This window comes from Chiloscyllium plagiosum, unplaced genomic scaffold (assembly GCF_037043375.1).
Source record: "Chiloscyllium plagiosum isolate Xiang-an unplaced genomic scaffold, Cpla_swu_hap1 HiC_scaffold_12, whole genome shotgun sequence".
Classification (NCBI taxonomy): Eukaryota; Metazoa; Chordata; class Chondrichthyes; order Orectolobiformes; family Hemiscylliidae; genus Chiloscyllium; species Chiloscyllium plagiosum.
The window spans coordinates 42,124,628-42,139,859 of NW_028270150.1; the positions used below are offsets into that span (position 1 = coordinate 42,124,628).

A 15,232-nucleotide genomic window follows, 5' to 3' on the forward strand; every position below is an offset into this window, starting at 1 on the left:
GTAGAGAAGAAGGCTAATAGCATGTTGGCCTTCATAACAAGAAGGATTGAGTTTAGATGCAAAGAGGTTCTTCTGCAGCTGTACAGGGCCCTGGCGAGACCACACCTGAAGTACTGTGTGCAGTTCTGGTCTCCAAAATTGAGGAAAGACATTCTGGCTATTGAGGGAGTGCAGCATAGGTTCACGAGGTCAATTCCTAGAATGGCGGGACTACCTTATGCTGAAAGACTTGAGCGACTGGGCTTGTATACCCTTGAATTTAGAAGACTGAGAGGGGATCTGATTGAGACATATAAGATTATTAAAGGATTGGACACTCTGGAGGCAGGAAACATGTTTCCGCTGATGAGTGAGTGCCGAACCAGAGGACACAGCTTAAAAATACGGAGTAGGCAATTTAGGACAGAGATGAGGAGAAACTTCTTCACCCAGAGAGTGGTTGCTGTGTGGAATGCTCTGCCCCAGAGGGCAGTGGAGGCCCAATCTCTGGATTCATTTAAGAAAGAGTTGGATAGAGCTCTCAAGGATAGTGGAATCAAGGGTTATGGAGATAAGGCAGGAACAGGATACTAATTAAGGATGATCAGCCATGATCATATTGAATGGTGGTGCAGGCTCGAAGCGCAGAATGGCCTACTCCTGCACCTATTGTCTTTTGTCTATTGTCTATAAATATTATGATTAATATCTTGATGTTTGACATATTTAAGTTAAGTTCGAGGTTTTAAGTATTTTTGTTGACTCAAATACAGGATGTGGGCGTTGCTGTAGAGCTGAAAATGTGTTGCTGGAAAAGTGCAGCAGGTCAGGCAGCATCCAAGGAGCAGGAGAATCAACGTTTCGGGCATGAGCCCTTCTTCAGGAACGTCGATTCTCCTGCTCCTTGGATGCTGCCTGACCTGCTGCGCTTTTCCAGCAACACATTTTCAGCTCTGATCTCCAGCATCTGCAGTCCTCACTTTCTCCATGTTGCTGTAGAGGCCAACATTTATTCCCCATCTTGAGTTGCCCTTGAGAAGGTGGTGAAGAGCTACCTTCTTGAACCATTGCAATCTATTTGGCATAGATAGACCCACAAAGTTGTTAGGAAGCAACACTGAAGAATGGCTTAGTATACTTCCAAGTCAGGATAGTGAGTGGCTTGGGGACAGGGCTTGCAGATCGTGGTATTTCCTTCAAGATGGTAGTGGCCGTGAGATGGAAGGGGCTGTCTTAGGAACCTTAGCGAACTACTGCAGTGCATCTTGTGGATCCATCATACTACTGGTATTGAGCGTCAGTAGTTGAGGTTATGAATGTTAGTGAATATGGTACCAATCAAATGGTTGTTTAATCCTGGATAGTTCAAGCTTCCTAAATGTAGTTGGAGTTGCATCCATCCAGACAAATGGGGAGTATTCCATTACACTTCCGACTTCTATCTTGAAGAGGTATAGGAATAGGAAGTGGACAGGCTTTGAGGAGTCAAGAGGTGAGTTACTCACTGCAGTACTCCTAGCCTCTCAGAAGCTCTTGTAGCCAAATTACTTAAGTGGCTAGTCCAGTTCAGTTTCTGCTCATTGGTAACCTCTAGATGTTGATGGTGAGGGATTCAGTGATGGTAACATCATTAAATGTCAAGAAATGATTGTTAGATTCTCTTCTTATTACATGTGGCCATTGCCTGGCAATTAGAGTCACCAAGTCATACAGCAATGAAATAGACCCTACAGTCCAACTCATCCGTGCCAACCACACATCCATTTGTCAGCATTTGGCCAAATCTCTCTTAAACCCTTCCTATTTATATACCCATCTAGATGCTTTTTAAATGTTGTACTTGTACCAGCCTCCACAACTTCATCTGGCAGCTCATTCCATACACACACCACCCTCCACCTGAAAAAGTTACCCCACAGGTCCTTTTTAAATTTCTCCCCTCTCACTTTAAACCTGTGCCCTCTAGTTCTGGATAATTCCACTAGGAGAAAGATCTTGGCTGTTCACACTATCTATGCTCCTCATGATTTTATAAACCTTGATAATATCATCAGCCCAAGCCTAGATATTAGTCAGCTTGATGTATTTGCACTTGGACTGCTACAGTATCTGATGAGGTGTTGGAAATGGTGCTGACCATTGTGCAATCATCAGTGTGCACCCTTGTATCTGACCTCTATGTGGAGGGAAGGTCCATGATGAAGCAGCTGATGATGGTTGGGCCTTGAACTCCTGCAATGATGACTTGGAGCTGAGATGACTTACCTCCAGCAATCAGAATCACCTTCTTTTAGATTAGATTACTTACAGTGTGGAAACAGGCCCTATGGCCCAACAAGTCCACACCGACCCTCCGAAGAGCAACCCACCTACATTTACCTCTTCACCTAACACTACTGGCAATTTAGCATGGCCAATTCATCTAACCTGCACATTTTTGGACTGTGGGAGGAAACCGGAGCACCCGAGGAAACCCACGCAGACACAGGGAGAATGTATAAACTCCACGCAGACAGTTGCCTGAGGCGGGAATTGAACATAGGTCTCTGGCACTGTGAGGCAGCAGTGCTAACTACTGTGCCACAGTGCCAGGTATAACTCCAATGAGCAATGTCCTCTTCCTGATTCCCAGTTCCAGTTTTACTAGGGTTCCTTGATGCACACTCGGTCAATTGTGGCCTTGATGTCAAAGGTAATCACTCTCACCTCACCTCTGTAGTTCAGCTCTTTTGTCCATTTTTGTACTAAGATTGTAAGGAAGTTAGGAGTTGAGTGGCCCTGGTGGAACCCAAACTGAGAATCAGTGAGGAGGTTATTGCTGAGTAAGTGCTGCTTGATAGCCCTGTTGACAACACCTTCTATCATTTTACTGGTGATTGAGATTAGACTGGGGAATTAATGCCCGGTTAGATTTGTCCTGCATTTTTGTGCATAGGACAGGCCTGGACAATTTTCAACATTATCCATTAGTTGCCATTGCTGTTGCTGGACTAGAAGAGCCCAGCTAGGCGAGCAGCAGGTTTTGGAGAGCAAGTCTTCAGTATGGGGCGGCACAGTGGTTCAGTGATTAGCACTGCTGCCCCACAGCACGAGGGACCCAGGTTTGATTCCAGCCTTGGGCAACTGTGTAGAGTTTGCTCATTCTCTCAGTGTCTGCGTGGATTTCTCTGGGTGCGCTAGTTTCCTCCCAGAGTTCAAAGATGTGCAGTTTAGGTGGATTGGCCATGCTAAATTGCCCATTGTGTTCAGGGATGTGTAGGTTAGGTGCATTAGTTTGGGGTAAATGTAGAATAATAGGGTAGGGGAATGGGTCTGGGTAGGTTACTCTTTGGAGGGTCAGTGTCGACTTGTTGGGCCAAAGGGCCTGTTTCCACACTGTAAGGATTCTGTGATACTATTGCTGGAATGTTATTGGGGCCCATAGCCTTTGCAGTGTCCAGTTCCTCAAGGTATTTCTCAAGTGGAGTGAATTTATTTGGCTGAAGGCTGGCACATGTGGTGCTGAGGACCTGGAGAAGGCCCAGGTAGATCCTCCACTACCCACTTCAGTCTGAAGATTGCTGCGAATGCTTCAGGATCATCTTTTGCACTGAGCTGTTGTAATTGCTCATCATTAAGGATGGTGACATTTGTGGAACTTCCTCCTCCGGTGAGTTATTTAATTGCCCAGCACCAATCATGACTGGATATGCAGAACTGCAGAGTTTATAACTGATCTGTTAGTTGTGTACTTGCTTAGCTCTGTCTATCACTTGCTGTTAAGAACACAAGTGCAGATGCAGATGTCCTATGTGTTGTAACTTTATCAGGTGGACACCTCATTTTTACATATGCCTCCTGGTGCTCTCTTGCATACTCCATTGAATCTGGGTTGAGCCTCCTGCTTAATAGCAATAATTGCCAGGCTGTGTTGGAGTATGATTCTGCTGCTACTGCAGATGTCCTATGGTGCCTCATGAATGGCCAGTCTTGGGTTGCTAGGTCTGCTTGAAGTCTATTCCATCTAGCATGTTGATAGTGCCAGACAACATGGTGGAGGATATTCGCAATATTTAACCAGGGCATCATCTCCACTGTATGGTTGTCACCCGTAGCGATTTGTCATGGACAGATACAACTGTGACAGGTTTATTGATGAGGAAGTCAAGTATCTTTCTCCCTCTTGTCCGTTCCCTCACCAATTCCTGCAGATCTTGTCTCGCAGCTATGTCCTTTAAAGTTCAATCACTTTAAAGGACAGTAGTGGTGCTAATAAGCCACTGTTGGTGTTGGACATTGAAGACTCCTACACAGAGTATATTCTGTGCCCTTTCCACCTCAGTGCTTCCTGAGTGGTGTCTAACATGATGGTGTACTGGTTCATTAACTCAGAGGTGGATGGGAGGTTTCCTTGCCCATGTTTACCTGATGAGACACCATGGGATTTGGAGTCAATATTAAATACTCCTACAATAACACCCTCCCAACTGTATGTCACTGTGCAGCTACATCTGCTGGCTTCGTTCTGCCGGTGACACTAAACATATCCAGAGACAAGGGTGGTGATTTCTGGGACATCATCTGTAAGGTATGATTCTGCGAGTATGACAATGTCAGACTGGTACTTGACCAGTCCGCAAGACGGATGTACTAAATTTGGCGTCACATGTTAGTAAGGTGCCTCAGTTGATGCCAGATTGTCTGCTAAGTTTCATTCCTTTCTTTAAGTTTTGTAGCAGTTGATAAAACTGAGTGGCTAACTAGGCCATTTCAGAAGGCGGTTAAGAGTTGACCACATTGTTGTGGGGCTGGGGACCTGCTAAGAATGCCAGTTTCCTTTCCCATGGGGCATTAGTAAGCCAGATGTGTTTTTATAACTATCGACAATTTCATAGTCATTCCAGATTTTTATTGAATTCAAATTCCACCATCCACCATTTAGACCCAGGCCCCCAGAACATTACCTGCATCTGTGAATTATTAGTCCAATGACAATATTATAAAGTTATCACCTCGCTGTAAGATTATTCTGCTGCATTGATCTTCCAAATAGCTTATAATACCCATTCTACTTTATTGCTTTAAATTATATTTTACTCACAAAATAAATCCTGTGCCAATTATAATGAATGACAATGCAATAGTCCCCATAACTTCATGGACTAGAATTTACATCTTAGGATATTTACATCATAAGATTTATTACTTTCATATATCAAGATTATATCATATACGAACAATAATGCTGTGACTCCATATCCTCAGTAGTTTCCATGGAACGATTCCTTTAATGACTGATGCAGAGGAAAAGTTACTCAGAAAATCTAATCCATAAGGTCTAACCAGTAAGAAGTTTCAAAATAATATGCTTATTATTTTGAAAATTTGCATAGCCCAAAAATGTATTGGTTAATTTATGCATGCATTGAAAAATAATTTTTAAGGTATGTTAGAAGAAAAATGGAAAGTGAAAAATGAATTGAAAGACACTTGCTTGCTCTTGTACAATTTAGTTCATCGCTTGCATCTCCACAATCATTTATTCCATCACAAACAGATCCATGTAGAATGCAGTTTCCACTTGGACATGTGAAGTAGCAATCTATCCAGAACAAAAGCAAAGAAAAATTATACATGGTTGACTTTGTCAGGCAGAAATTCAAAGTTATCTACATAATATCTCAATTTTTCCTTGTAACTACAGTAACCACAGCTTAGCATCATCATTGTGAATCTATGTTGTACACTCTATTGTTTAGAAAACACCTCTCTTAGAAAAGTTACACTTAGTCACTGTTGAATCCACTTTCAGTACCTTTTACAATAGCATGTCGCAGTAAGTTTCCATGTTTACTGTGGAAAACTGATAACATCACTTCTCTAAGCAATGATAGTCAAATGATGGGTTAATGACATAAATGCATTAAAAGCAGATCAAAGAAGTTTCACTTGAATAATACTTTAGATGGAGGAATTATCTTACGTGGAAAGGTTACAGGTTGGGACTGTTCCAATGGGGTTTAGAAGAATGACAGGTGAAATATATAAGATACTGAGGGGACTTGATGAAACATGATGTTTCATTTGTGGAGAAGCCGGCAAATAGGGAATATAATTTAACAATTAGATGGGTCTCCCATTTAAGATGAAAATTAGTAACAATGAAGGGATCTCCCATTTAAGATGAAAATTAGAAGATGTTTCTTCTTTCAGAGCATAGTGAGTCTTTTGAACTCTCTTCCCTAGAGTGTGGTTGTGGTAGGTTTATGAAATATTTTTCAAAGTTCTTGAAAAAACAGTGAGTTAAAGGTGGGTGGTGGCATGGGGAAATGTGGAATTGAGGCCAGATTCATATCAGTCAGAGCAACCTCCTTTAAGATTTATCTTTTTTCATGGGACTGTAACAGAAATGAAATTTGGACTGCTAGAACTGAAATATCAGGGGAGTTTTGCAATTTAAAAATATCAATTGCTATATATTATTGAACTGTGTGATATGATGTTGCTTTTTGAAACAGTGAGTGAGAGAACTTGAGAGTCAGTGCCATCCAGAATCTTTTGAGTTAAGGGCATTCTGCCTGAGAACAATCCCTGATTGGTTGAATTCCAGTGTGTTAAAAAGCAGTAAATGCCAGTGGCAGCAGGAGAAACAGATCCTGCCAAAAGAAAACATTTATCTTTACCTGGTCTGGCCTACATGTGACTCCAGACTCACGGCAATGTAGTTGACTCTCAACTCCCCTCTGAGCAATTAGGGATGGGCAATAAATGCTAGTCTAGACAGTGACACCCACATCCCATGAATGAACTTTTAAAAATATGTTAGCTCTGAGGACCAGGCAAATTGGTCATTTTGTTATACATTTATCCATCTTGTGATGGCTTGTAGAACAATGGGCCTGTCTTTGAAAAGTTATATTGTGACACCCATGAGCTGTATGTTCAAGTTTATAGTTCCCACTGACAGTTTTCATCCTTTTGGAAAAAGTGTACCATCTAGCTAAATTTTATGAAACCTCTCATGACTGGTAGCATCTCACAAATTTCATACTTTATCTCCTCATGGTTATGTTGATATAGTATTACATATTTGACAAAGAATACTAATCTGATCTTTAATGAACACAGCATCTTACATGGTGGCTCCTGTAAGTTGATTATCAGCCAAAAAGCTGACAGACTGAAGTGTTACTTCAGCATAAATCATAATGTGAACAAATGTTGAATTTGATTAACCCTTGGGACAACACAAACAATCTACATCTTTTTTCCATCTGGAGATAAAGCCAGTTAGCTGAAGATTCTTCTGGAAATTAAACACTTAATATGTAGTGCTTACTTTATTTCAACCTAAATAGCAACAATCTAAAACCAATTGTAAGTGAAAATTGAAAATACTGGGAATACTCATTATATCAGGCAGCATCTGCAAAGAAAGAACTTTAAAAGTTTCAGGTCGATGTTGAAGCATCTGACAGAACTTTAAATACAACCGGCATATGTAATTTCCCACCCTAGTAAATTTACATTGTGTACAATAAATCCAAGTTTAAATGATGAGTATGATACTTTGGAATTGAGGCAATCTTTTGTAAATGGAAAAATTCAAACCACTCTGCATGAATATATTACAAAAGCAGGAACCACATAACAGAGCAACATGCATATCTGATCATTCTAAAACCTGAAACATTTATGTGCAGTATAGCAAACATAGTGAAAGTTTTCCAACTACAAAACTGGCATGGAGGGGGAAGGAAGATATAAAGATGTGAGAATTCAAAGTTTCTGAGAAAACAGGAAACTAGAAGGGCACCACGTAAATTTCAGCATTATTGACTTTGCCCTGTGGACCAATGATTCATGAAAGTTAATATGGCAGGCATGTTAAGTTTTGTTCTGCACAGGACAATCTACGGGAAATAATTTTGTCAGAACTGAAGGAATAATTCAGAGACACCATCAGAGAAAGGAGGGTTTTCGACAGAGAGAGTAAGCAACCCAGCTAAAGAACTGTTGTATTTAACAAGGTTCCCAAGTTCAACAACCTACAGCATTATAAAACCAAAACAAAGGAGCCTTCATTTTGTCCCTTTTCTGTTCAGCCCATCTGTGGAAGAAACCCACAACTATTCAACTATAGTGGCCATAACAATTGCAGAATTTCTGACCTCAATTTTTCAACACTTTCACTTTGGGAAGGAAACCTTCAAGCACATAACACACTTGCAACAATAACAGACTGGTCTTACTTTCATCTTTATAAGTATCTTTCATCTGTACCTACTTTTAATTGTTGTATCTGTATTTTTAGCTGTAACTGTGTAACTTTTGTTACTTAATACTTAATGTAATAATTTTGTTTAAGATTAAAACTTTGCTGCTGGTTATTTTTTAACTTGGGACACTCAAGAATTTTTTAAAAAGAGCCTCAATGAGTTATACAAACTCGCAGTTAATGACTACTCTGCATCTCGGTTGTGACATTATTCAGTTTTCTACATTGTTTGCACTTCACATTATTTTTGAATTAAGTTTGCAATTATACACTTAAATAATGTGTATTTTACAATTTAGCTGGAAAAAAATAAAAGGACTGTTCATATGAAAAATAAATGTGAAAACTTACTGCACTTAGTTTCATCACTGCCATCCAGACAGTCCCTCCATCCATCACAATGGTTCTTTAAAGAAATACATGATCCATCCTTGCACTTAAATTGGTTTGGGCAAGCTGGTTAAATAACAACGTTAGAAATTATGGTTATAAAATGTATTGACGTCTGTGCGATGACTTTTGTAGGCGACAAATTTAAACATAGTTTAATGATCTAACATTATATTTGTTTCCTTAATTTTGTGTTATACTGTATGAGTATTCAAAATATAACTTTATTCATATAGAAAACTTACCTTGACAGTAAAAGTTGGCTTTATTAATCACAAGGGCCAATGTAAACATTCTGTAACATTGACATGAACACCTTGAGATAACTGACAGTTACTTAAGACGATTTTCATAGCATAAAGACAGGATGTTGTCTCCATAATCACTTTGCTATTGTCACTTACACCAGTAATTAACAATTTCTTTGTAGTGGCTATTTCATTGTGTAACACAGACTTAATCTGGCAGCAATGTCCTTCAGGACTAGGCCAGCTCAGTCAGCAGTGGTGCTACCAATGGCGGTAGACACTGAGACCTCCCATCTTGAGTACATTCTGCACCTTGCTACCTGTGCGCTTCTTCTTGATGAGGGGTGTTATGTGCTGGAAGCCTCTTTCATTGGCTTCCATATTCAATATAGTGAGTGTCTGAGCTTTCACGACAGCGATGTGAACTGCTGCAATAACCCTGAGCTACTGTAACATGGAAGTTGCTGGACTGGTCTGTGTAACAGCTCTCTCATCATTGATGCACCCCAAGGTGTAGATGTGGAGACTTTGCACAGTTAATGGGCATAAAATGTCTTTTAGGAGGGCACAGTGGTTAGCATTGCTGCCTCACAGTGCCAGGAACCCAGGTTCGAATCCAGCCTCAGGCAACAGTCTGTGTGGCGTTTGCACATTCTCCCTTTGAATACGTGGACTTCCTCTAGGTACTCCAGTTTCCTACCACAGACCAAAGATGTGCAGGTTAGCTGGATTGTCCAGAGATATGCAGGTTAGCCAAAGTCAATGTAGGGAAATGTGGGTGGGTTGTTCTTTGGAGGGTTGATGCAGAGTCAATGGGCCAAATGGCCTCTATCTGCACTGTAAGGATTCTATGATTCGAGTATGTCTTTGACATGGGTGCCTGAATTGACATCAAGTGGTCCATCCAGTTTTGCTCCTTTTATAGTTTGTCATTGTAGTTTGGTTTGCTTACCAAATGATTCCACAGAGCAATTGAGAACTAACCACATTACTGAGGGTCTGGAGTTACAATTGACAAGATCATGTAAGGATGGCAGCTTCCCTTCCCTAAATGATCTCAGTAAACCATGGTGTTTACAACAAGCCTATAATTTCATAGTTATCTTTACTGATGCTAGCTTTTTAGATCATAAAACCACAAGACATAGGAGCAGAAATGAGGCCATTCAGCCAATTGAGTCTGTTCCATCATTCAATCAGGGATTATAAGTTTCTCAACCCCATTCTCCCGTGTTCTCTCCATAACCCTTGATTCCCTTGACAATCAAGAACCTATCTAACTCCGCCCTAAATATATTCAATGACCTGGCCTCCACAGCCTTCTGTGGGAATGAATTCCATCGATTTACCACTCTCTGGCTGAAAAGGTTTCTCCTTATCTCCATTCTAAAATGTCTTCCCTTTTCTCTAAGGCTGTGCCCTCGGATCCTAGTCTCTCCTGCCAATAGAAATATCTTCCCATGGTCCACTTTGATCATACCATTCAGCATTCTGTAAATTTCAATTGGATGCCCTCTCATCTTTCTAAGCTCCATCGAGTATAGACCCAGAGTCCTCAAACTTTCCTCATGGTTAGGCCTTTCATTCCTGAGATCATTCTCATTAACTTCCTCTGGACATGCTCCAGGGCCAGTACAAATTTCCTGAGGTACAGGACCCAAAATTGCTCACAATGCTCTAAAAGTGGTCTGACCAGACCTTTATAAAGTCTTAGAAGTATATCCCTGATTTTATATTCTAATCCTCTCAAAATAAATGCCATCACTGCATTTGCCTTCCTCACTACCAACTCAACCTGTAAGTTTACCTTGTGAGAATCCCAAGGACTCCCAAGTCACTTTGCACTTCCGACTTCTGAATTTTCTCCCCATTTAGAAAATAGTCTGCCTCTATTCTTCCTACCAAAGTGCATGACCTCACACTTTATCACATTGTATTTCATCTGCTACTTCCATCTAGGAGAAAGTGAGGACTGCAGATGCTGGAGATCAGAGTCGAGAGTGTGGTGCTGGAAAAGCACAGCAGGTCAGGCAGCATCTGAATCAGAGTTGAGAGTGTGGTGCTGCCTGACCAGCTGTGCTTTTCCAGCACCACACTCTTGACTCTGCCACTTCAATCTGCCCCTCTCCTAACCTGTCTAAATCCTTCTGCAGCCTCCTCACCTCCTGAATCATACCTGTCCCTCCAAACTTATCTTTCTATCATCTGCAAAGAATGTCCTCAGTTCCTTCATCTAGATCGTTAATGTACAAAAATGAAAAGTTGTGGTCCTAAAATTGAGCCTTCCAGAACACCGCTAGTCACCGGCTGCCATCCTGAGAAGGACAGTCTTATCCCTACTCTCTGCTTCATGCCAGACAGCCAAGCTTCTATCCATGCTAGTGCCTTGTCTCTAATACCATAGGGCCTTCTCTTACTCAGCAGCTTCCTGTGCAGCATTTTGTCGAAGGCCTTCTGGAAATCCAGGTGGCTAACATCCATTGGAATCATGATTTGGAGATGCCGGCATTGGACTGAGGTGAACAAAGTTAAAAATCACACGACACCAGGTTATAGTCCAACAGGTTTAATTGGAAGCACTAGCTTTCGAAGTGCCGTTCCTTCATCAGGTGGTTGTGGAGTACACAACTGTAAGACACAGAATTTATAGCGAAAGCTAGTGCTTCCAGTTAAATCTGTTGGACTATAACTGGTGTTGTGTGATTTTTAACACCCATTGGCTCTCCTTGGTCTAACCTGCTTGTTACTTCCTCAAAGAACTCTAACAGATTTGACCTTCCCTTGAATTAAACCATGCTGACTTTGTCCTGTTTTACCACACATTTCCAAGTATTCAGAATTTTTTATTCATACTAGCCTTTGATTCTAAATTTATTTAATGAATTGAATTTAAATTCTCAGTTGTTGAAGTGACATGTGATCTCTTAGCTTCAGTTACTGTTACTGCAGACCTCTGGATTACTAATTCATTGTTTTAACACTATGCTGCCATATTCATATTGAAAAAAATGCACAATAGTATTTCTACGGGCACAGAAACAGAACTTTGCAAATGTATTTAGTTTAGCATAAAATGTAGTTTGCTGGAAAGGTTAAGTACATTAGGGACTTTTGGGGAAGCGGGGGTGGAATGTGTTCTTTGCAGCAGAAACTAGTCTAAACAACTTTCATCACTGTATTGCAACCAAGAAACAATGATATACTGAAACTAAGGTAAAAATAGCATGAAAATATCCCAAATATCATTTTTGGTGCAAATTAGACAATCATTCCTGAGAATCAAAACTCCAAAATAACAATTTTCCTTACGATCCTCATAGCTGAAGGCTTTGTACTCCAAATAAAATCCTTTGTAGGTGATTGATTGATCAGATTTAAACTTAATTTTAACAGATCTTCCATAAATCTTGCTGAAGCCACCCTCAGTTATTCGATTACAGTACCTACAAAAGTAAAGGTGTGATCAAATGTATTTCATTAAACTATAATTTTATTAATGCAGTAATTGAACATATACACAGACACTCTTACACACCCTTACAGCCACACACACTCCCACACTCACACATGCATACTCTCAGAGACTTAGGTCGCTCTACACTCACGCGCACATATATACACTCTCTCATAGATACTCACAACCCCTCCACCCCAGACACACACGCACACTTCCAAACGTCACACATGCACCCCCTCACAGAATTAAGACACTTTACACTCACATACACACACATAAATACACTCTCTCCCACTCACAACCCCCCAACCCAGACACACACACACACAAACACACACACATATATACATATACGTTTGTGGGGTGAATTTGTACTTGCAGAGTTACATTGTACTTTGTTCAAAAAATGCATGATTTCATGCAAAACTCTGTTATCTCACTTCTTAGATTAGAATCATTCTAAACACCATGGCACAGACAGAGAACACAGGGGGCTAACACCTTCAACATATTGTCTAGCTAACATCAATTGTTCCAGTTAACCCGAGAATGCAACTTTTAAAACAATGTTTTGTGATTTACACATGAAAGAAGTGAAACTATCACGGTATTCGAACAGATGAAAGACTCAACGGACAATCAAGGTATTATTCAATGTATAATTTCAGTTACATCACACTGTAAACTTTTGCTATAAATTCTGTGCCTTACAATTGTGCCCTCTACAATCACCTGATGAAGGAGCGGCGCTCCAAAAGCTAGTGCTTCCAAGTAAACCGGTTGGACTATAACCTGGTGTTCTGTGATTTTTAACTTTGTAATTGAAGAAAGTATTTTAGGCCTGCCTGCTATTATTGTGCTCCACATATCTAGTTGTCTCGGCATTAAATTGAGTTATGAACACAATTATTTGGTGTATGGTTGACATTTTAGATCCAATGAGTAAAATTCTCATGGCTTGCTTTCAACAATGGCTTTGATATTAATTCCAGACTTGTTTCCAACTTTTGTACCCCAGTAATATTGTTAATGTTTGAGGAACAAAAAAAATCATCTTTGTCCATTTTTCCTGATATGTGTCCTGCATGTCTGGCTGTGTTTCTAACAACCCCTGTTTCTATCCTCATCAATGAACACTACTTTTCAAAGCTGAAATTGACTATAAAATAACATTGTACTTCAATAAAGCAAGAACTATTCTCAAGACTAGCAGCTATTTAAATAGAAAATGACTGAGCTAGAATAATTGGTATAGCTAAAACGGTCAGTACTTTTGCCAATGTCGATTGTAGAAAAGTATTTCCATTACTTCCATTTTGTGCAATGAGAATTGGGTGATTTTCGTAAAGGTAAATCTTGTGGGTGTTGCTACCGATGAATACAAGTTTCTCAGATAATGAGAAAACTCCATCACAGATAGTGTGTAGGGATGAGGTTATATGAAATGACCAGCACATCCAAATGTTATATTGACCCGGACTAAAGACCATCATCCTGTTTAATTTAATTTGAATATTTAGGAAACAAGTCTTGATATGTTCATATAATAAAATTTGGAAGCAATTTGAGATGTTATAAATTGAACTCATTTTAAATATTATGATAAGCCTTCAGCCTGTTCTTTGAGCTGCAGTTGAGACAAACGGTTGAGAGTCCTCTCCACACTTTAATGAAAATTCCTTGCATGGAATACCAGTGTTCACCACAATAGCCTCCAGGAGATGGCACTGCTGCCTATTCAATTCACTTTTGTGTCAAAAAGACAAAAGAATTCTCCTCTGACATGCCTAAGAGAAAGGATGGACTTTCATTTTTATAGTATTTTTCATGATTTCAAGGAAATAAATATATTTGAAGCATTGTCACTATTGTTGTCAGTACTGTAAGGCACCTACTTTATGCAAACAATATACTAATAATGACCAAATAAATCTTTTTTCTAAACTTTGTTGAACAAAAAATATCGGCTTGAACATCAGGAAGAATTTCTCTGCTTGTCTTTGAATAGTATCTTGGGATCTTTTATGTTCACCTGAGAGAGTAGATGAGGCCTTGGTTTAACATCACACCTTATAAATAGTCCTCCAAGTGTGTATCCATCCCTCAATACTGCACACACTGTCATCTTAAATTGTATGCTCATCTCTGGAATGAGATTCGAACCCACAAACCTTTGACTGAGAGATATGAATGTTAACACTGAGCCACATTACACCGGAACCTGTTAATTTGTAAAGTCTGTCTTCCACCATTATGTTAAATGGCCTGGCCTCAGGAAATCCTATTTCTCATTCTTGCTCTTCTCATTGCTATAGCCTTCATCCTCATTTATTCAAATCCAAGGGGCATAAAAGTAAACGTGTTTGGCACAAAGTTGGCTTTCTCATTCATTGTCAGAACTGGCTCAAGCTTCACTGAAACTCATTCTCCTGTGTCAAAGCTATCCACTACTCTGGGATGAGCTTAGATGGCAGGTTGAACCCCAGGGATCTACCAAATGCTTTCTTAAAGCTCTTTCTCCCGTCTCTTACACTTTAACCTCTAACAAGAACCTCATGGATCTCTCCTCGACTAAGGCATCTGGCCAAATGCTTGTCCTCCTTTTCATCCTTTTCCTATTCAATTTCCCTTCCTAGCATTATGACCGCTGCAGAGACCAATAAGTAATAAAGAGGTAAAATTTCCAAGGACCAACAGAAAGAACTGTACAACAGTATTGCATATTTTAAAAGTTTTACAGTAACAAATAAAAAATCCAAAGTAACTCCCAACTCTATAGCATGGTCAGTTCGCTCTGCCATGCCAAGTCAAAACTTTCATTGTCCTACAAAAATCCAGATCTTATTTTCACCAGCAAGGCCCACATCAGCATCTCATTATTCCTTACATCTCCAAAGGTCC

The 15,232-nt window shown here is 40.0% G+C and overlaps 1 protein-coding gene across 1 annotated transcript in view; it reads right to left on the reverse strand.

Moving 5' to 3' along the window:
* LOC122555509 (suppressor of tumorigenicity 14 protein homolog) overlaps positions 1-15,232 on the reverse strand; it is an 83,936-nt gene that overhangs the window by 22,397 nt on the left and 46,307 nt on the right. The window contains exons 11-13 of the mRNA XM_087992712.1: positions 12,184-12,317; positions 8,588-8,692; positions 5,453-5,560 (exon numbers count right to left, since the gene is read on the reverse strand). Coding sequence (XP_087848838.1) covers positions 5,453-5,560; positions 8,588-8,692; positions 12,184-12,317 — 347 coding nt within the window. The remainder of the gene's footprint in view (positions 1-5,452; positions 5,561-8,587; positions 8,693-12,183; positions 12,318-15,232) is intronic.